This window comes from Pyrgilauda ruficollis, unplaced genomic scaffold, assembly GCF_017590135.1.
Source record: "Pyrgilauda ruficollis isolate IOZ18807 unplaced genomic scaffold, ASM1759013v1 scaffold142, whole genome shotgun sequence".
In the NCBI taxonomy this organism is placed as follows: domain Eukaryota; kingdom Metazoa; phylum Chordata; class Aves; order Passeriformes; family Passeridae; genus Pyrgilauda; species Pyrgilauda ruficollis.
Genome location: NW_024512766.1, coordinates 706,073 through 727,762, shown reverse-complemented (window position 1 = coordinate 727,762; position 21,690 = coordinate 706,073). Strand labels below are relative to the sequence as shown.

The 21,690-nt window shown below is 44.4% G+C and overlaps 1 protein-coding gene across 11 annotated transcripts in view; it reads left to right on the top strand.

The window, feature by feature from the left end:
• LOC121349667 (elongation of very long chain fatty acids protein 4-like) overlaps positions 1–16,206 on the top strand; it is a 32,846-nt gene extending 16,640 nt beyond the window's left edge. For 3 of the 11 annotated variants that reach the window (XM_041460336.1, XM_041460337.1, XM_041460333.1), the window contains 9 exons: positions 3,743–5,816; positions 6,322–6,393; positions 6,995–7,060; positions 8,549–8,736; positions 9,901–9,981; positions 10,681–10,740; positions 11,860–11,974; positions 12,898–13,025; positions 14,325–16,206. In XM_041460336.1, coding sequence (XP_041316270.1) covers positions 7,003–7,060; positions 8,549–8,736; positions 9,901–9,981; positions 10,681–10,740; positions 11,860–11,974; positions 12,898–13,025; positions 14,325–14,495 — 801 coding nt within the window. In that variant the 5' untranslated portion in view covers positions 3,743–5,816; positions 6,322–6,393; positions 6,995–7,002 and the 3' untranslated portion in view covers positions 14,496–16,206. Of the gene's footprint in view, positions 1–3,035; positions 5,817–6,311; positions 6,394–6,986; positions 7,061–8,453; positions 8,737–9,040; positions 9,982–10,680; positions 10,741–11,859; positions 11,975–12,897; positions 13,026–14,324 lie in introns of those variants that run through there. The other 8 variants (XM_041460338.1, XM_041460335.1, XM_041460342.1 and 5 more) reach the window with 8 other exon arrangements.
• The last annotated feature ends 5,484 nt before the right edge of the window (positions 16,207–21,690 follow it).

Sequence of the window (21,690 nt, the reverse complement as noted above, 5' to 3'; positions counted from 1 at the left end):
CTTCAGCTTCTGAAGCAGCATCTGTTATGACTGGCATGTTTGATCAGCTGAGTGCACATACTGGAGGAATATCAGAAACTAGAGAGAAAAAAAGAAAAAAAAGGAAAAATAATCCCTTCTCCAATGGCAGTAGATGTTCAGTGGCAAGTTCTATTATGTGCTTTCCCTGCAATAGGAACAGCTGGTCAAAATTAATTTCTCAGCTCAGTGCTGTTGGTGGGTTTGTGTGGGAGTGAAATGGAAGAGGAAAGCTCTCAGAAGCACTGAAACATTCAAGTATTACCAAGAGACAGGTACATGGAGATTCTGTATTCCCTTGATTAGATGGGAAAACAAGAGACAGCAGTCATCAGCACTGTACTCTCATTACATGGGTACTGCACTAACTATAGCAGGAATTCAATCTGTCCTCTACCCGTGGCTCCAGCATATTGGAAATGCCATGAGGTCTGGGTTTGGAGATCCACAGGCTGCTTCTATTGGACAATCAAGTTTGTTCTGTATTCTTTGTAGAGCTCTAGGACTAGAACAATATTCCTGGCATCCCTTGGATGTCTAAATGAAGGCTCATCACCTTCTCTTCCTTTTGGCTTCTCACTCCTTTTATGCCAACATCTTGGCATAAAAACCTTGTTGCTACCATGATGCCTAAGGTTTCATTTTTGGTTTGGCTGGTTTTTTGTTTTTATTTTTGGAAGAAGTTTCTATTAGCCAATTGATCAATACATAATTTTAAGCTCATTTCTGGGAGGTTTTTGGATGATGCTTGGGATCAGCATTAAGTCCCTTCTCCTTGCCAGTCACAGTGCAATTTTGAAATAACAATGATTCAAGGCATGCTGAAAAGACAGCAGATTTTGAGATGAAAGCTGAAAGTTTTTGAGTTCTCTAGGCCTAGGAGCTACTTGGGAAGGCATTTTTGGAGACAGGGATGTTTCAGGCTCCCACAACCAAGACTAATGCTTGGTCATAAAAGCACATCATGAGAGAAGGTTCTTATCTCAAAGAACTGATCAAGTAAGTAGGCAAGGCTGGAAAAAGGTGGGTCTAGAAGCAAAGAGGACTCAATTCAGATGCCTGTACATGGATAGGTGTCCAGTGCCACTGGAGATGCCTTAAGATAGCTCTGATATCCACATGGATCTCACAGATATGACACAGAACTTGCAGGAATCCTTTGCCTACCAGAACAGTGGGAGCTCAGGTGAGATACCTTGGGGCACCCTGAATGTCAGCACATTCCTCTGTGTGGACAGCTGGATCAGCCTCTAAAACTCCCTTAAGCCTTGCAGAAGTTCATTAGGTGTAGACACCTACGTTTAGGGCTTTTATTAAATGTTTCACACTTGAAATTAATGGCCCAAGGTCACACATCAGCCCCAGAGCCAGAAGTACCCTAGTTTGTACCCAGATGGGTGGAACATGGCAGATTTGGCTCTCCACTCACTGCAAGTCACCTTCACCACACTCCTGTTGGAGAGACAAGGTTTCCTTCTCCTTCACAGCCCTGGGAACTGAGGCATGGAGAGGCTGAAATTACTTTTCTGAGACCCCCATGGGTTAATTAAACTGAAAAATCTGTGCAGGTAAAATTAAAATACTGGGGTTTGAGACCGTAATTTACACGAGAGTTGATGCAATCTCCCAGTCCTATGCACAGAGACAGTCTGCTCAGTACCTCTGCCAAAAATCCCTTCCTGTAATCTCTTCTAAACCTTTCAAGGTCTGTGTAGTTGATTGCATGGTGCATAAGTGAGGCAATCAAGAAACAGAATCCCTGTGCCAGAAACATCTTCAGCTGCTTCACTGGGCCTCTTAAGGGCTTCTTTCTGCTGTGAGTTTGGATTTTTTCATGCACAAGAGCTTTCTGGACTAGACCCAGATGTACTGGAAAGTTTGGTGAGCTCTTCCGAGTGTTTTAGTGGTGGCTGATTGTCACCTGAAACCACTGTATTTCCCCAGAAACATATATAAACTGGTAATTGCATATTAGCAAAACTAACTCAGCCATTCAATTATTATTCTGTGGGAAATTCTACTGCTGTGAAAACATATATTATTGTGTTCCTCATTGTTGAGAGAGTACTCATATAACCAGCTGTCATTTATTTCTGTTGCGAGCAATTGAAAGCTGAGGTGGTTGTTAAAAAGCATGAATTAGGGAAGATGACATGAACCTCCCTTGGCAATATATTCACAAACATACCATTTCAGGAGTTCAGAGCTTGCTCTGGAGCACGTTTGCCAAGGACCAAGGTAGTGCTTCATTTGCTGGAAGTGTTAACAATACGATGCTTGAACTTCTCCTGACTTGTAAATGTGTTATCCCATAAGCAGCTTGTTTAGCAAGAGTGCAGATGTAGATATGAGCTGAGTAAGAGATCTGTGGGTTTGTCACCTTCTTTCCTGTTCTGTGGCATCCTCAGCTCTGATATTTACCTCTCAATGAAGCCAGTTCCACACATAAGTTACCAGTATTTTTTATTATCTGCATATAAAACACTACATCTGAATATCTGCATGCATCAAACACTTGAGCAGTTTGATGATCCACTTGAATTGCATAGGAAGTGAATTTGATGCCATTCAGGAGTTCCAAGGGCCGTATGTGCAAGTTTTGAGAAGGTATCTGGCCATATAAAATCTTTAAGTGTGTGCTGGTAGCTAAGGTTGTGGTGCCTTAAGTGGTTAGATGTTCTTGACCCAGCTAGAAATTCCTGCTGCTATTATTTGGTGTTTTGTTGATATCATTTGAAGGTGTGTTCTGCTGCAGAAGGGATCAGAGAATCACAGCATGGTTTTGGGATGGAAGGGACTTTAATCATCTTCTTCTACCTGGAGAAGAGAAGGCTTTGGCTCTCCCTTTTTATCCCTGAAGGGAGCCTACAGGGAAGAGGGAGAGAGACTCTAGACAGGGGCCCGAAGTGACAGGACAAGGGCCAATGGCTTCACACTGACAGAAAGCAGGTTTAGATTGGATATTGGAAAGAAATTCTTCCCTTTGAGGATGGTGAGACCCTGGCACAGGTTGGCCAGAGCAGCTGTGGCTGCCCCATCCCTGGAAGTGTCCAAGGCTAAGCTGGATGAGGCTCTGAGCAAGTTGGGCTAGTGGAAAGTGCCCATGCCTGTAGTAGGGGGTGGAACTGGCTGATCTTTAAGGTCTCTTCCAACCCAAACCATTCTGTGGTTCTGTAATGTGCCAAGTCTCTGCTGTGGGGTTCAGAGCAGCACCATGACGTAGCCTGTGTATCCAGATGAGAGTGGTCCCCTGCTCCTTGCCTTTCTCAAGCATTAGAACAGCTGTCCTTTGGTAATTTGTGCTTTTAGTACAGCTGTGGTGGGAAGCAATAGCAATCACAGGACAAAAAACTAAAAGCTGCAGAGTCTACAAGCCCTCAGGATTGTTTTACTGCTGGTACTTGCTATTGATAATGATTTTGTGGCAATCACCTCTAAACTATGCTGGAGATAGCCAGGGTTTTCACTGGTTAATATATTTTTTAATCTCTGATGGAGTTGTCTGAGCTGTCACACATTCTACATAACTGAGTTCCTTATTACTGTGCCTGTCACTCATGTCCCTGCAGTCCCCTTTTTTCTTGCCAAGTCACTGAATGAAAAACCCAATTCATTCTGGCCCTAAGAGCTCCCCCAATACAATTTCAGTGAAGGAGCAATGGCGGGGGTTATTTTTCTACTGAGTTCTTGCTGAAAGTGAAAGCCCTGAAGCTTTTGTGTGCAGTCCCTGCAGAGCTGCCCTCACAGTTGTGCTGACATTCATCAAAGGACATCCATTCCTGGAGTGTAAAAGTACCACGTTGCTGAGGACATCTCTCCATCTGCCAGCCATGCCAGTGAACATCTGCAACAGTACCACTGGGAATACTTCAGGAAGAGGGAAGGTTTCAAAAAATAAAAAAAGTTTCATGATATTAAAAAAAAAAAAAAATCCAGTTTATGTGAACAATGAAATAGTTTGCCCCAAATTAAATTTGTGAAAATTCACTGCAGGTGATTATTTTTTCACTAGGGTAAAAAAACATTTGATGCAAAAGTTGTGTGTCTGTCATTCTGAGTCTTATACATCAATATAAATAACTCAACAAACATTACTTAAACTACCAGATGGATATAATAAAATATAGTCCCATCTACATGTGATAGATAGAAAGGACTGGTCTGATTTATCACTTCCATTGATTCACACAGATAAATCACTGAACCCTTTTTAGGACTGGGGCACCAAAAATATAGAAATAAAACGTACTGGTTCATGAGCATTTAAAACTTCCAGGAAAGGTCTTTATAGAAAGCTCTGCAAGAAAGAACAAAAAAAAAAAAAAAAAAAAAAAAAAAAAAAACAAAACAAAACAAAAAAAAAAGTGTGTAAAGTTCACTGTGATTGTGAAATTCATTATAATCGTAAAGTCCACAATAATTGTCTCCCTCACCCTGGGTCAGCAAAAACCCAGTATGCTACCAAAGGTCAGTCAAACCCTCTTCTAGACTGGATTGCCCTTCTAACCCCCTGAGCCCCCAAATTCAAAACCTTCATCCTAAATCACATTTCCCAAAAATATTTGTTTAAATTTTTCCATGGTTTCCATAAATCATAGAAATGCAGTAGCTGTCCAGCAGCATCAGCACATGATGTCTTTCAATGAAAAACTTCCAGCACATGATCTGCCTAATTCCTAAAGCTGCTTTGAAAAGCTAATCTTTGGTGCTTTGCCCTTCAAAAAGGTTTGTCACGGATCTGGTGACAGACACAACGCAGTGGTATGAGAAATGGTGCTACCCTCTAGTTTATTTGGAGTTTGCGAATGATCTGTGCCCACTGGGAAAAGAAGAGGATGTATCCACACCCCAGCTGGCCCCAGGTGACCAAGCTGAACCCTATCACTTGGCTTTGGGCTGTTTCTTGGAGGGTGGGGGTCCAGGGTCCTGGTTCTGTACTGGTCCCCCAACATGGGACAGAATCACTGCAGCTCTCTGCATTTTCCCTTGATGCAGTTGCTGGAGACAACTCGGTATCTCTGTCACACCCCTCCAAACATTCTCCTGTCATTAAAAACAGTGACTCCCCCAGGGACACAAGCTGGATATGAGGCGATGACTCCAGCTGAGTTTTCCCTGTCTTGAGTGAGTGAGTGTGAGTGAGTGTGAGTGAGTGTGAGTGAGTGTTCCCACTGTTCTCTGCCCCCTCATTTGGTGCTCTGGGCCTATTTTGAGCACACAAAAGGCTTGCTGTCAGCTCCTTGTGCTGGTCTGAAGGAGTGCTCCAAACAGACTGCTTTCCAGCTGTGATCCCTCGTCTTTTACTGGCTGCAAAGCTGTCATGGCATCCTGAAGAAACCTGCAGAAGAAATACTGGCCCGGTTCCCACTTGGCTGGGCTGGGCTCTCCGAGCCTGGCACTAAAGGTCAGTGGTTCACTCCTGTGGAATGCCAGGAATCCTCTGTATTCGTTTCCCTCTTCTTTCCAGTCCCCTAATCCGATAAACTGTGTGGGGAGAGGCAAGGGAGGGCGGGGAGGAGTATGTGATGTAACCTCTTATTCTGGCAAAGTTGCGTGACAACCCCACGGTGCCTGCGGCTCGCGGTGGAGTTTTGGTGGCTGCCGCTGGGAGACTGAAGAAGAAGGCCTGGAGATCCACCACGGCTGTGGGAGACCTCGCAGGGGATGCACTCACCTCCCTTGTGGAGAGGACGGCTGAGCGCAGCCTGCAGCTCCTTGTCTTGCCGGCTCCACCTGCGCCGCGGCCGGCTGGGGACAGCCTGGAGAAAGGGATGCTCGGAGATGGCTGCGCTGCTGCCGTGAGTCTGATCCTCCTTCCTGCCTTTTCCCGACGGTTTTGGGGGGAAGGAAGGGAAATGGAGTGAGCTGGAGTGCGTGTGGATTTTTTGGGGACTTGTAACCGTGTGGAATCCCTGCGGGATTGACTCTGAGCCCGTTGATAATCGCCGACTAATCTGGGCGCTGGCAGAGTCCATCCGGATTACAAGGGCATGTGGCTCCGGGTCAGGATGGGTGTGACACCTCCCAGGGGTCTCCGGCTTTGTGTCAGAGGAACACCCCAAAAATGAGGTTGACTGCAAGGATTAACTGTAAAAGAGAAATTTGGGGGTGTCTGTCACCGACACGATGTTGGGCATGGGTGTCACAGTCTGTGAGGAGGGGGGTCAAAGGAGAAAATGTGCTTTTCTCAGTGCCAGCAGGAGGTGAAACTGGGAGGAAGCTGGTCCTGTGTATTTGCTAATGGAGAGAACTGGATCAGATAGTTCAAGCTGTTGAAACTAACTGCAGAAAAGTGTTTTCTAGGAGAACTTCCAAGTGCCTTGAAAACACCTCCCTGCTAAAGGAAAGAAGGGAAGAGGAGGATCATCATAATATGTATGAATATTCTATTTTATATACTATATTACAGAATCTATACAAGATGAAACAAAATTAATGTATAAACTGGGGCCTCATAAAACCAAATAACCAGCTCTGTTAACCTCTGGAGCTGCAGCAGTGCTGAATGAATCCCTAGCTGCCTTCCAGCACTAGAATATCCAATACTACCTCCAGAAGGATGCAATTAAGACACTTGGTGTATGTCCTCACATTAATGTTGTGCCTACACTGCTTTAGGAAAGAATGCCATGTGACTGATTTCTCAGTGGTACCGGCAGTTCCCTCCTGGATCTGGAAGATCACATGCAGCTGCTCAGAGCATTTTTTTAGAAGTGAAAACTCCATGAAATATCAAAAGCTGGAAATGAAATAATAAGTCATTTAAATTTATAAATAAATAAAATCTGGAAGTTAAATAGCTAATAATTATGGCAGGAGGGGGTTATCTTTCTTCCTTTTTTAAAGGGGACTTTAATCCTAGTCTAAACATTAAATTTTTAGAAAACAAACTATTATCCTTTCATTAGCTGTAGTTCTGAGCCTTTGTCTAAAGAGCCTCCTCATTCCTGACTCAGTCAAGTTAATTTCTTTCCAGAACTTGGGATGGCTTCAACTTGGCAGAAAGCTCAGGAATTCTACAACTGGATTCTTGAAAGTGGAGGTAGGTAGAGATGCTGTCTAAAATGGGAATTTCTGCATAAACAGCATGATCATGAAAACCAAACCTAGAAGGAATGCAATCCTTACACTAGTCCACATTTTCTTCACTAAGCAGATTTCCACTTTTCCTTCTCCATGATCATAAACATTCCTGAAGTCTTGAAAAACATCTCATTCACCCTTCAGTTGGATCACAGTAAGGAACGAAAGGATGGGGAATTTCCCAGTGGGCTCTGACAAGACGAGGAGCAATAAATGTTTGGGATTGCCTGTTGAGTCTGGAGTACTAAAGGAAGTGATTTTTTTAAATGCATATTCATAGGTCATGGGAAAGCTTAGTTGGCCAAAGAGTTAATACTTTGGGGTTTAAACTCTTTGTGATGTCAGGAAAACCTGTTATCAAATGAACTATTGGCAGTAACCACTCCTCAGTGCTTGAGATTTGACAGCTTGTAATGAGGAGGCATCAGATTTTCAGTAGTTAAAGGCTCAATTTGGTCCCAAAGGGCTCTGATGTATCTCTGGATGTAAAGAAAAGCCACAAAATGCCATGAAGGTAGAACAGCAGGCTTGCAGGAGGAGGATGTGAGGCATAATGCTCAGACTTTACATAATGCTCAGTAAACGTTTCAGGACTTGAATTTCACAAGACAGTGTAAATTGGGATTCAGGACTTCTGATGAACTGCTAAATCTAGAAATGGACTACCAAAGAGCTCCTGACACAGCCCATAATGGCTATCATAAAGAACTGGAAGGTTTAGAAGGGAGGGGGATTAACAGAGTTGTCCAGACTAGTATGGCATTTATAAAAAAATGAAGGAGTTCAACAGAGCAGTGATCACACAGGAAAGGAAAGCATGAATGGTAGCTGGGATGTTTTTGCTGACATAACATATCCTGGGTGATAGCAGGATTAGGAGGAAGTAGCATGACAGAAAATCTCTTGAGTTTCCCTTTGCTGTGGGACCAAAGAGCTGTTTCAGCAGGGATAAGTGTATTGGCATTTCCCAGCGAATTCATGCTTCTTAAGAGAGCCCACTGTATGAGCAGATATAAAAATGAAGGAGTGGAGAATTTCAGATATCCTGAGGATTGTAAGGAAGTAACACCAGTGATTGAAACACTTTTATTATTTAGCTGTAAAGATTTACACTCCTGAGGAGCCACTGTTGCTTTGGCTGCTCCTGTGCCTCCCCACACTGTGTCTGGGATCGCTCCTTTCACCCAGGGAGGGCTCCAGCTCATCCCAGGAAAGATCTGCCTTCCAGTACTGCAGTCCATACCCAAAAATTGGGCTAAAGCCTTTACACTAAAGCCTTTTGGCAGAGTCAGAGAAGAAGAACTGAGGTGCAGCTTTGCAGAGACTCAAAGACACCAATTTTCTTTCTGCAGCGAGTGCGCCGAAGGGAAGTAATGAACTACAATTAAATATATCCACCTTGCACTGCGTGGAGGTGCCAGCTGTGGCTGTGTGTTTTGCTTCTCAGATCCAAGGACAGACCCATGGCCACTGGTCTACTCCCCACTTCCAGTGACCCTGGTCTTCATCTCCTATCTCTTCATGGTGGCACTGGGACCGTCCTGCATGCGGCAGCGGTGGCAGCTGGAGCTGAGGGCTCCGCTACTCATCTACAACCTGGCCATGGTGGCATTATCTAGCTACATGTTCTACGAGGTAAGGAGGCAGGATTGGCTCCTAGGTAAGCACCTGAGAAGGGTTTGAATTCCAGAACCTCCAGATTCCAGGGTTTGAACAGTTTTGCTGATGGACTCCGCTGAAGGGAGTAGGAGCTGTCTTGGACATGTCCATGTTTTACCACAAGAGGAGCAGTATTGTCCTGCTCTGCTTGATTTCCTCCCATTTCTCAATCCTCCTTCCATTCACTAAATTAACACGGGATTTCATTCATCCTGAATGAATGAATTGCAAGTTGAGAATTCCCTATTTGGCACAGAGTGTGTGGAGGATGTAGAACTGCCTCATTTCACCTCAGGTCTGGCTGGTGATGGATCCATCTCTGAAGATGAGAACCACTGAACTAGTGGAAGGTGTCCCTGCCCAAGGCAGGGGGTTGGGACTGGGTGATCTTTGAGGTCCTTTCCAACCCCTTAACATTCCATGATTTTCCAAAGTTGGCAGTTTTCTCCTGGAGTGCCAAATACTCTCTGTCTTCCTGCTGCTGAGAGTGCCAAGAACTTTTTTTCCTGCTTGTTCTTAATGCATAAGCCTTTCCACAAGCCTGTTCCCCCTAGTTTATGTAGGCCACTGAAAACTCTTTGAGGGAACATGGCCAAATAGGTTTCAAAAACATTTTGATGCCTACAAATATGCCCTTTTAATTTGTATCACAAGTGTCACATTAACACAAATTGCTTTTGGTTTTTTTTGAACAAATGCTGCTCTATCTGAGGACAGATGTGCAAATTGCTTTTCTGTGCTTGATTGTTCAGTTGTATTGGTTACTTGGTCCCATTTTTGGCTTTACAATGAACAGGCAAATGCAACCTACCAAAACAGAACAGCCTGGGATCTTTGCAAAGGAGAACAGAGTCTCTCAGAAAGACTCAGCAGCCTAGAATTCAGTATTCTGATGAAGTAGTTTTGAGCCCTCCAGTGATTACACAAAGAGTTACAAGTCTTCCCAGGACAAATTTGCTTTTTTTGAGATTTCAACCAGGATGTGAAGCACTTTGTTTTAGGTTTTTACTATTTATCCATGGATTTTCTGACAGCAACTATAAGACTGAGACCCTACCTTAGCATTAATATGCCCATCTTTTTTGGAACACATGGCATTGAACAAAAATTTGATTTCTATTTGCTTTTTGTCTGTTTCAGTTTCTGGTCACTTCAGTCTTGGCCAGCTACAGCTACCTGTGCCAGCCAGTGGATTACAGCCAGAGTGAGCTGGGAATGAGGGTACAGTTCTGGAGAAAGCTTGCCTTAGGCCCTGCCCTCCTGTGGCTGTGCAGATTCTTTTGCAAATAGCAATTTGCATGGCTAGGAAGGCTTTGACTCCAGTTGGTTGTTACCTGTAAATCTATTCCACTAAATTGTCTCCTTCAACAGTTGTTGCACTTTGTTTTAGTTTTCTAAAATTAATCATCTCAGTCAACCCAGCCATCTAAGCTTTTTCTTTGACCACTGCAGAGAGGGTGATCTTACCGTTGAAGTATCAATTTTGCATATTGATTATTGAAATAGCTGTGATTCTTCGCATGGATTAAAACGATTCTGGTTGAAAACTGATTTTTATATCCTCTGCCTTGTATGACAGAAATCTAACTCAGCCCTTCTTTTAGCAGAGGGGTTTAGCTAAAACTATTCCTTGGTCATCACAGGGGTTTAGGTCCCACCAGCGTCAGCTTTCCAAAAAAGCTGCATGAGTTTTTTTCTCTTTGAAATTTGGAATTACGATGCCTTGCTTTGAAGAGATGCAGGCATCATATTATCTTTTTGGTTTTTCAGGGTCTTGCCATCTGGACAAAAAAAAAAAAAAAAATGGAAACCCTTAATTTTACCCCCTTGCTGCAGACCCCGGGTGGGCAGGGATACAGCGTGGTTGAAAATGTGTTGATTTTGGGTAAAGCTCTAACCGCCGTACCTTGTGCTGCCCAGCAGATGGCAAGAGTGTGTTGGTGGTTCTTCTTCTCCAAAGTCATCGAGCTGCTGGATACGGTAAGGAGGGCTCAGCTCCTCAGCGGGACCGGGGCTGGACACAGATACTTCTTTGGCAGAAAGAGGAAGCATGCCAGAACTGATGTCCTGGGTTGATCCTGTATTGATTCTCTGCTTGTCTCCATCCCTTGGCTGCACACATTCCCTCCCCAGCACCCTTCCTGAGGCTGGGCACAATGCTAGGGGAGAGGCTTTACGCCCCTGGCTGCGCCAGGTGGGTCCCCAAAATTTTAGCTGCTGGTGCCACACAGGTTCTGCTATTGCCTGGCTGGCTGATTAACAGTGGGGCAGAAAAGGAGCTGGACAAGTCCTGGCATCTCTGCTGCCATGGATTTTCCCAGAGCTCTGCACTAAAGGTTTGTGTCCTGGGGGAATTGCAAGTCCACCTCTTTATAGCTTGTCTTCAGGTATCCTTCTGCACTGTAAATGAATGAAGTAACTGAACAAGGCCTCTGCTTGGCCAGCAGAAGACAGCTGTGTCCTAGCCTGAAATTTCACAGCTCTCTGAGGTGTAAGTTGACAACCCACTGAAATGTGAATAAACATGTGGATCCTTCCTAGGCCTATTGCCAGGGTTTTGGTCAATCCCCTCTCTGTTTGCATCAGCAACAAAAGCAGGTTTTTGCCAGTCCTGAGTGCCTGAAAAGCAGATTCACTGTTTGTTGTGTGTGTGTATCAATGTGCATGGTGAAATGCAGTGACCCGACACGTATTCATCTGGCAAAACCATTCTCTTTACTAATACAAATTCCAGGAGGATTTGGCCATTCAACAGAGTGGATTTTCTGTGGGTTATTTTCTGGTAGTAAATATAGAACCTATGTCCTGAACAGGAGCAGATCCAAGCAGCTGTGAATTGTATGGAAGCTCAGTCAGAGTCTCAGAAGATGCGTCCTCTTTGGACCTTGGGCCCTGAATCCAGACATAAAAATATTTGGGGCTTCGTGGAAGAAATTCTGTCTTCCAGCTCCCCCTATAATTTCACCAGTTTTTGTCAACAGCAGAGGAAATGGGTTTAGGAGATTCAGACTCATCATTAGCTATTTTTATAACTTTTTACTGTGAAATTTTTGTCTAAACACATTGACTCAAGATTTTACTTTTCGTGGCTTCTTTCAGGTTTTCTTAATTCTGCGCAAGAAACAAGAGCAGGTGACTTTTCTGCATGTGTACCATCATGGGTCTATGCTCTTCAGCTGGTGGTCAGGGGTCAAATACGTGCCTGGAGGACAAGGTATGCTTGTAAGAAATGCTGCTGCAAGAAAACCTTGTGTTTCTCATGGCTGTTTTGGGCCGTGGAGGTAGCATTAACAGTGCAGATGGGCTGACTGGCAGATAGGAAGCTCACCTACTTCCAAAGGTGAGAAAAATGTGCATTTCAGATGATCCCATCTGCTCAGCTCTTGGGGCTATTTAGGTTGCCATGTTCACTGCCTCACCCAGAATAAGAGTGTGCCATCAGAGTGAGTCCAAACAGAAAAAAACAACATCCCACAGAAGGTGTATGTATATCTCCTCCCAGAGCAGTGCTCCCTCACTCCCCGCTCAGCCCAGGTTCTGGCTCTGTTTCCTGCTCTGGCTGTGCCCATTTCTGGGCTGCCCCTTTTTGCTCAACTGGAAGAGAAGCATCTGGGTGCTAAGCCACTCTAGGTAGGCCCTATACAAGATGCTGGGGCATCCTTCTTTTGGGAAATCATTCTGGCTACACGGCCTTGACACCAGAATGGTGTGAAATGCTTAGGTCAGATGATCAAAGTCTCTCCTCTGTCTTTGAAGCCCTAACTGTCTCTGAACACTTGATATGGGATGGGTGTATCATGGATGCCCCAACCCTGGGAGTGTTCAAGGCCAGGTGAGACAGAGCTTTGGGACAACTCTAGTGGGAGATGTGCCCCGGGGGTTGGAGCTGACAACCTTTAAGGTCCCTTCTGACCCAGTCCATCCAACGATTCTGGATGCTGAAGGAAGGGAGAAGCTGATGTGCTTCCATGGTGTCCTGGTTTTGCATGGGAGGTATGAGATCCCAGGTGGAATGTTCATGCACAGAGGTGGGTGTAGTGTATTTTGGAAGCATCATCATAGTGGCTGTGAGCCCTTCACAGGGTTAGCCTGGAATGGGTCGTGTGCCTTGTTCACCCTCATTTCTTCACTCCTCAGCCTTCTTTGTTGGGATGCTGAACTCCTTTGTCCACATCTTCATGTATGGCTACTATGCCCTGGCCAGCCTGGGACCACGGATGCGCCGGGACCTGTGGTGGAAGCGTTACCTGACCATCCTGCAGCTGGTAATTAGCTCCAGGTGTTCACCCCTACCCTCCCACAGCTCAGGTGTGATGGCCCCTGCTGTCTGTCACCTCACTGGCTCCATCTGACTGCTGCCCATGGAGGGCAGCACGTCCCCAGGTGCCTTCATGTGCCACTCTGAGAGGTGAAGCCATGGGTGACCTGCTCCAAATGCTCCTTTCACAAGACTATCAGAGGCCTTCAGTGACCATCTCAAACTGATTATCCACAACTTTGTAACGGGAAGGGAAGAGAAAAATTAATAATTGGAGTCATCCTTTTTATGTTGTATATGGAGCACTGAAAACAGAGCTTGATGTGGAGAGGTGGGGGAATTGATTCAGGGAAGCTTTGGATTGATTCTCAGTAGGGCAGCAGATGGGGGAGCCTTGATTCAATTCCTTCAGAAAGGAAGGGGGTCTCTAACTGCAGGCAAACAGGCAAGTTAAAGAGAAATATGTGAATCTTACTCTTTCTCTAGAAAATCCCTTTGGGTTTTCTTTCCCTCATCTCTGATGAAGTTACAAATCTGGAAAACTCTGTGTTTTTTCAAAGATACAGCATAAATGCAATGGTCCAGAGAGGGACAATGATTGTAGGAGAGATTTTTCCCTCAAAGAAAGGCTTTGCAAATCAAAAGTATGCAGTTACGAGGGAAGAGGAAGAGGATATGTGTAAAACAGTGGTGCAGTGAAGGCTGCTCCAGAATTCTCACTTAGCCTGCATGGCAAAGCAGAAAAAGAAAATATTGCATGAAATAAAAAGGTATTTGTAATGCAAATTATAGCACAGGAAAAAAATATTTAATAGCTCTTTGTTAGGTAGAACTCATTGCTTCAGGGTATTGAGACAGGTGACTTAGTAAAATAAAAAAAAAATATTAATGTTGAATGTTTAAATTAATAAAGGTAATATCTGTAGTTCCTCTCTGCAAGTTAAAATACAAATCAAAATAATTATGGGTATAATAACCTGATTACCACTGGAGAAGAGGAATCTCCCACCTTCAGTTTACATATTCCAGCATCTCAGTTACTGCACTGTGGCAGAGAAATGGGCCAAGGGCAGGACAGGCTGGGTTGGTTAAACCTCCAGGTTTGATGGACATCTTTCCTGGTGGGAAAACACTGCTAAACGTGACAGGAAGGTTCCCAGGGATGTCAGGAGAGACAAGCAGGTGATCCTGTGTGTTGAGGACACTGCTGGGATGTTGTGATAGCTGTGATGGTCTCAATGGCCAGCTGAGGTGTATCTCATGTAGATTCCTTAATCTGGCTGCTTCTTTTTTCCATCTCTTCCAGTGCCAGTTTGTGGCCATTGCTGCTCATTCTTCCTACAACCTCTTCACAGAGTGCCCCTTCCCTGATGGCTTCAACACTGCAGTCTTCCTCTACATCCTCAGCCTCCTGGCTCTCTTCCTGCGCTTCTACTATCAGACCTACATCAGGGGAAAGCGGGAAAAGCTGACTTGAAGGAAATCAAAGAGGACAGAGAGCACAGCCTGATGAACATGAGCATTCTCTGCTGCTTGTGACCTGGTTTCAGGAAGAAAATGTATCTGGGAAGTGTGTGTGAGGCTCATGTCTTGCCTTCAAATCTCCCAGGTCAGGGAGAAGAAAGCAATGATGTAAACTCAGGGACTAAGGAACTGAGGGGCACACTTAATTAAGCTGAGGCCAAGCTAAGTCAAGTAGCCACCACCATTGCAGGCTTTGGGGACATTTGCAAGATAAGGTCTTTTTCCCTTCCATCTTTAACTCGGTGTCCAAGGTCTAGCAGCCAGCTACAACTCCCTGCCTCATTTCTTAGGCTGTAGAGGGTTTCTTTGCATCTACAAAACTATCTAACCTTGGTGTTGTAGGTCAGGCAGGGTCATGTGCCTCCAGCCTGGAAATCAATGTCCAGGCAGCAGCAGAGGCCAGGAATCCATAGGGACTGCAGGATGTACACTGAATTCCACCCTGTTCTGCTAAGAAAGCTCCTACTAGGCCTGGGGTGGTCCTGATGGTTTAACTTCTTATCAGTATAAGCAGCAAGGAAATTGGACATTAGGTTGTCTGGCTGGACAGGTGTCTTCACTGTCCTGAAGCTAAAGAAGGCATTATTAGCACTTTCATCCTAATAAGAAACCAGTGTGCTAAGAGTCACCATGTCCCATTTTCTGGAATGCTTATTTCCCTCTGTTTGCTCTCATAGCAATAGAGCATTTTAATGCATGACAATACTTGGTATTTCTCCTTGTAGGTGCCATATTTGAACTAGAAAGAATAGATTGATGTTCCCTATTCATAACTTTTTTCTCCAATATATTATTTTTAATACTGTTATTTTTAAATTTTGCTTATTGTCAAACATAAAGCGTTTAACAACATCATAAGCAACCACCTCCACTACCTACTTGTATAAGAATTAATATAAAATGTATAAAATCAATTCATTGGGTAGTGCAAAGCTGCACAGCTCCATTGATTTTAAGACATCACTAACTGGTTTCTTTTTTTTTGCTCCTAAATCAATTACAACTAGAATTTGGCTTATATTTGAACTTATATTCATCTGCAGACTGTTAAATATTGTTAAAGTTTTGATGTGGTAGTACTTTGAAGATCCTAATTAAACTACAAAGTGGTAATTATTGATTGAATCCTGCTCAGTTGATTATAACTGGTACTACAGAGTAGTGGTATTTTGTGAAACACAAAGGTGTTGAAGGAGAGGGTTGGAATTGGTGACATGATGTGTTGCCATTGCCAAGCCAAATCCAGCTCAAATATAAGAAAGTCCAACTCCACTGGGAATGTCCAGAGGACTAGAGCTGGCCTGAACCTAGCAAATGGATGTACCCAAAAGACCTGTGTGCTCTACAACAATCTGGAGTCGAGTGGCTGCAAAAAATAAATTCAATTTGTTCGTCGCTGCTCTGTGCTTGTACCCAAATCCTTTCCTTCAGCCCCTCCAGACACGTGTGGAAGATAAAACAATATTCTGCCATTCCTTACTCTCCTCCCCTTCACACACAGACACAAAGGATTTGTTCACACTGTCACAAGGTCACATCATCAATGTCCTTCCTTTGATTTAAGCAGTCTCTCTTCTGGTTGTCACTGGTGAGTATGAGAATCACTGCATCTGTGCTAGTTGGTTTTCTTCCTGTCAGCTATTTTTCCATGCTAATAAATTAATACATAGTGACACTTTCAAATACTGGAGTTCTTCTTCTGTCAGAATTTTAACTAGCAAATCCCTTTGGTGGGTCCTTCATTCCTCCCTTTGTTTGGAAAGACAGGAAAATGGGATCTGCTATGTATCTAACATATTCATGTGGAGGGTTTCGCTTGGGGGCTGTCCAGAGCTGGAGACTCAGTGCAAGTAAAGCTGTTTCATTACTCCAGTCCACCTAATGATTCATTTATGACCCTCTCCTGCTTAAACATCAGTACCTTTGGCCCCCTAGTTTTGTGGTAGAGCATTTCCTGCAGCTGGCTAAATTATCTGTGCTCACAAAGCAATCTAATGCTCTTTTTCCTATACATGAGTAGGTTTCAACCTCAGTTTCCCCTCACTTTAATGTTTTCAGAAAGTAGTAACTAAGTTCACTCATAATTTTATACCAGAATAAGTATCATGTATTTTGATTTTCCTTGATTCATGACTGCTTAAAAATTGGAAATGAGTGCGAAATCTGAATGAGATTACACCTTGGTTTTCCACTCTTAAAATACATTAATTTGTAAATGTTCCATTTACCTTTTTTTACGGCAGCCTTTGCAGCTTAATTTGTGTCCATGTATGACAAAGCAATGGATTCTGGAGTGTCACTGGCCACATAGGTGGTAACAAAACATGAAAGTACAAATCTGTCACCTGACAGCTTGAAGTGACTGATCACCTAAATCAGACACCACTGTCACCACTTGTTCTAGACATGAAACCTTTGATTTATTCCTGTCCCTCTTCCTCACTCACAGCCTGAGTGAGTGGCCTGATCTTGAAAGAGTAAGAGCTTTTTGCTGGTGTGACTTTGATGGCACAAGATGAAAATGAAGTATTTTCAGTTGACTGATAAGGAGGATTGAATTTGCCCAGAAACACCATGCTTTCCATACAGGAACAAACACTGGCATGGAACACAGCTGTTACAGAAGCATTGATGCAAGCAAAATTCACTTGTGAGAATATTTGCACTGGCAGTGAAGAAAAAACTGCAGTGGTATAGCTGAGTGGCTCTGCAGGTTACTCCTTCAGATTGCCCGTGCTTGTCTTCATTCTCCTGTTTTAAAATTGGGTTGTCCAGTTGGAACTGTCCAACTGGGCAACCCTGTTGTGACAAAAAACCTGAGAGCACAGCTATGTGCTTCTGGAATTTAACAGAGAATAAAGGCATCGAATGGGAATTCGCCTCTAAAATCAAGTCCCTGGAATTAAAGATTACACCACAGCAAAGAACTGGAAGTCAAAAGGGGATGGACATTATAAATTGTAAGCTTGGATGGCTCATGCTATCTGATAGAGTCCAAAGCTTTGAGGATGGGTTGAAAATGCCCACAGCTGGATTTGTGAAAAACCTCTGGGCCAAACGCTACTTCTACATATGAGTGACAAAGGCTGCAGTTCCTCTGGAATGAGGCTGGCACAGCTGTGTGGAAAGCAGCACGCTTAGCTCCACAGCCGCGTTTGCTGGGAGCAGGAGTGTTATTCAATCTTAACAGATGACTTTTGGGGGTATGGTGGTGTGTAAGTCTTCCCCTTACAAACTATGGGTAATTCGATGTTCGTAGAGCAGTTTACGTGAACAAGATTTAAAGCATAGTGCAAGTAGGCTGCTGAAATGAATAAGCTTGATATCTGGTAGTGCTCAGCATCTTTCCTGCTGTTCCAGTCAATGTAAATTATGGATGTTCAGATCAAATTACTTTTGAATTAACCAGACCATTTACTCAGTGCTTACTTTCTCTCTGAAGATAAATGAGAGGGATTCTCATTTTAATCAAAACAAAATACAGAAAATAAAATCAATTACTATTTAATGTTTTTTCCATCCCTGTGTGGTGGAAAGTTTCCAGAGGAACTTGGGCTTAAAATTGCAAAGCAATATAAAATGCAGGGACATGGTTGGGTTTTAGCTATTGGATATTTTTATATGCTATCAGAAAACATGGCTGTGTTGTTTTTTTTAAAAAGGCAAAAGAATTATTCTAAACAATTAAACAAGTAAAAGCAGAATACAGTAGATTGCTTCAACCAAAAAATAAAAATCTGTTGATACAGATGTAAACCACCTAGAAGCCAAACATTTAGAAAGATCAGCCAGCCCTATATATAGAACAGTGTGAATGTGCTGAATTCATTAATGAATAGTTTCATGGATTAGGGCTTGATAAATGGAGTGCTCCATCCAGATGTTTACTGTGATTTGTCAATGGTCTGGTACTTAACCCTCCTGGAAATACGAGTCTTTTCTCTAGGATCTCTCCTGGGGACTGTGGCAGTGCCTCTCTCTGGCCTGAATCATCTCAGGACAGGATCAGGCTGCCGAGGAATTAACCAAGTGGCAGAAGCATGGATTTTCCTTTAACCCTTTTGGTTTCCTCTCACCTTCACATGATTTCCTCACCATCTGCCACAACCTTGCCATTATTTAGTCAACACATGGAAAAGGAAAAAAAGGAGTCATCCATGTCACCCCAGGGTCCCTGTAACCACAAAATGTGCCGAGGGACGCACATGGAGTCGCATCAGCACTGAGGAGGAAAAGGGCTGTGGGCAACCTCAAGAGCTTGGTGTGCCCCTCTTCACCGCTCAGCGTGTTTTTATTTTTGTGATGCTACCACTCCCTTTCAGTGACAAGGATGACCCAAGAGGTAGTATTTGTGAGAAGACTGATGTCCTCAAGGTGTCCTTGGTCAGAGTACCAGAGAGTGTAGTGTGTGCAGGAGTGACTTTGGGTGTGGGTAGGTGAATGCAGCCCCTGCAGACCATCCCCATGGCTCATTTCTCACCATGTGGGACCTCTCCATGGGATGGGTCCTTCATCTCGCTGTGGGACACTGAAGGACAGCTCCCAGCAGCCACACCTGCTATGGAATGGCACAGTGGGAGCTGCAGTGAATGCTAGGATGTGGATGTGCAGGACTGTAAAGGACCGATTTTCTGTGTTCAACTTCTGGCTAAATCACAAGTATGTAGACAAATAAATTATTTTCAGGGACTGCCTGGTTAAAACATTAGAAGCACATCTCAACACTATTCTTCCCTAGTCTGCTTGCCATCCTTTCTCTCCAGTACCTTGTCTTTCTGCTGCTCTTCAAGAGCATGTCTTTACACTGAGCTGAAAAAATGAAGGCTATTAAATAAAAATCGCCCTTTAAAATTCCCTGCTTGGAGTAGATATTCCTTCCCCTTTAACATCATCCTCCCACTTTCTCTTGAACCTTTTTTCTGCTCTTCTTTTGTACCCACACATACAGACACCGTAATAGATTCTCGGACCTTTTAAAGCTGCAAAGAAAGTAGCTACAAGTTACTCAAATACTGTACAAGCAGCTGCATTCTTCTGATCTATCAATTAATAAGGTACATTTTCTTCATAAGGTTTTCTGCAAGGCTTTAATCCAAGTGAATTTGGGCAAGTTTTATTTTTCTTTGCACTTCAGCATAATCCCATCTGCCTTCAAATTCAGGATGTGAACACTGCAACTTGATACTTAGAAAAGCTAGAAGCTTGAACTAGAACTTAAATTTGGCATAGTCCCTGCCAGGCATTCCCTTCTATTGATGAAGGAATGAGAGGCAGCAAGTTACTGCTCTTCTGTGCACTTTATTCTGCTCTGAGTGGTGCCCACCGTCACAGATATCTGAGGATGTTTTCTCCTGAAATAATGAATTGTTATTTCCAAGGCAATGTTTGGAGGAAGAATGCCTTTCTGACAGAGCTGGAAAACCAGAATAGTTTTTGAGTATGCAAGGCCTGCTCTACTTGTAATCCCTGATATGCACTGGTAGCAGATCCCTTATTGTGGTGCACAGCTGTATCTGTGGTGTGTCTGTATTTATCATGGGTTTTGCTAGTCTCAGAGGGTGTTATCCTACATTTTGCAGGTTTGATATGTTATCCCATTAAATAGCTGTAAATCAAAGGGCCATTATTTTGAAAGAAGAACTTATCTTCTACATAATTTTGCTTCTTGAAATTACTGGTGTGAGTAAAGCTGTCCTTTATTCACTGGAACAGTGGCAAAACAGGTTGGCAATTCTGTGTTTAGTTCTTGGAGATAAAATGCAAGCCACCACTTACAGAAACCATTTAATACAATTATGGTTTTCTATTTTGGCACTGCTTTTAATATCTTTGGGCAGATTTCATACACAGAGGTAATGTTTTAAATTAGGGGAAAGCCACTAGTCACAGTGAATCTAGGTGAAGTGTTTGATGGAGCTATGAGTAGTAACATAAGGATTTAGGAAAAAATGTCACTGTGATGCCAACTGGAAGGCAAAATCGTCACAATCAATTTTGTTAGAAAACCAGAAACTCCACAAGACTGGAGTGGTGTGTATATACCTATAGGTTCTAATCCTACAGTATTTATATACATATTTAGTGTATTTCCCTGCAGACCTTGAGTAGAATAGATGAGTTCATGGCTTGAATATAGCAAGTAAGATCTTAGCATTGGCTGTATTACTGAACTGTAATTGAAGTCATTGTGTCAAGCTACTCGTTTCTCTCTAATAAAATGTGCATCTACTGAAATGTTTTAGCCTTGGATGTGGGTTTAAGAATGCATCAATGGGAAAGTGTTTGCAAATGTTAACATGAAAATAGCACGGCAGAAATGTCGTTTGCTGGCTTGGGAAGCACCTTTTGAAGCACAGTAATTCAGCGAGAAACTCGAGGGAGCAGAAGCGGGGAGAGCAAACGCAAAGTGGAAAACAAACAAACAACAACAAAAAAATATATATACCCAATCCCTTCCTTTGTTCTTATTCCGCTGGGGAATGGGGAGGTGGGGGACACACACGCCAAGAGGAGCCCGGAATCCCCGAGGCTTTCAGTTCTGATTTTCAATAGAGGTTTGCAGCCAGAAGCGCTCGCTGCGAGCAAATCCACTGGCGGGAGCCGCTCCGTAATCGCCCGGCGCGGCGGGGGCGCGGGCTGCGGAGCGGAGAGCGCTGTGCCCCGCGCCACCGGCCCGGAGGGCAGCCCCAGCCCCCTGCCCGGGCGCACGTACTGCCGGGCCGGCCTCCCGCACCTCCGGAACGGTGTCCCCGCCGCGCATCTCCCGCCCGGGCACCTGTGGGTATCCCCACAGCCGGGCCCCGCTGCCCCAGCACGTCCGCGCCCCGACGCGCAGCCCCTCGGCGGGGCGGAGCGCGGGGGGATGCGGTATCCCAGCTCCCCGGGGGATGCTGCCGCTGCCTGCGTGGGGGCGCGGAGCAGGAGGGATCCTCTTTGACGTCAAGCGACCATAATATAATGATCGCTCGTTCATATCCGGGTCCCCGGGCGACTCCCCCGGGCCGCGCTCGGCCGCGCTCGGCGGCGCAGTGAGGGGAGGCGGGTCAGCAAGGACAGGGCAGGGCAGGGCAGCGCAGCGCGGCCGCCCGCAGGTGGCCGGCGGCGGCAGCGGGGCGGCGAGCGCAGCATGCCCGCCGCCTCAGACGCGC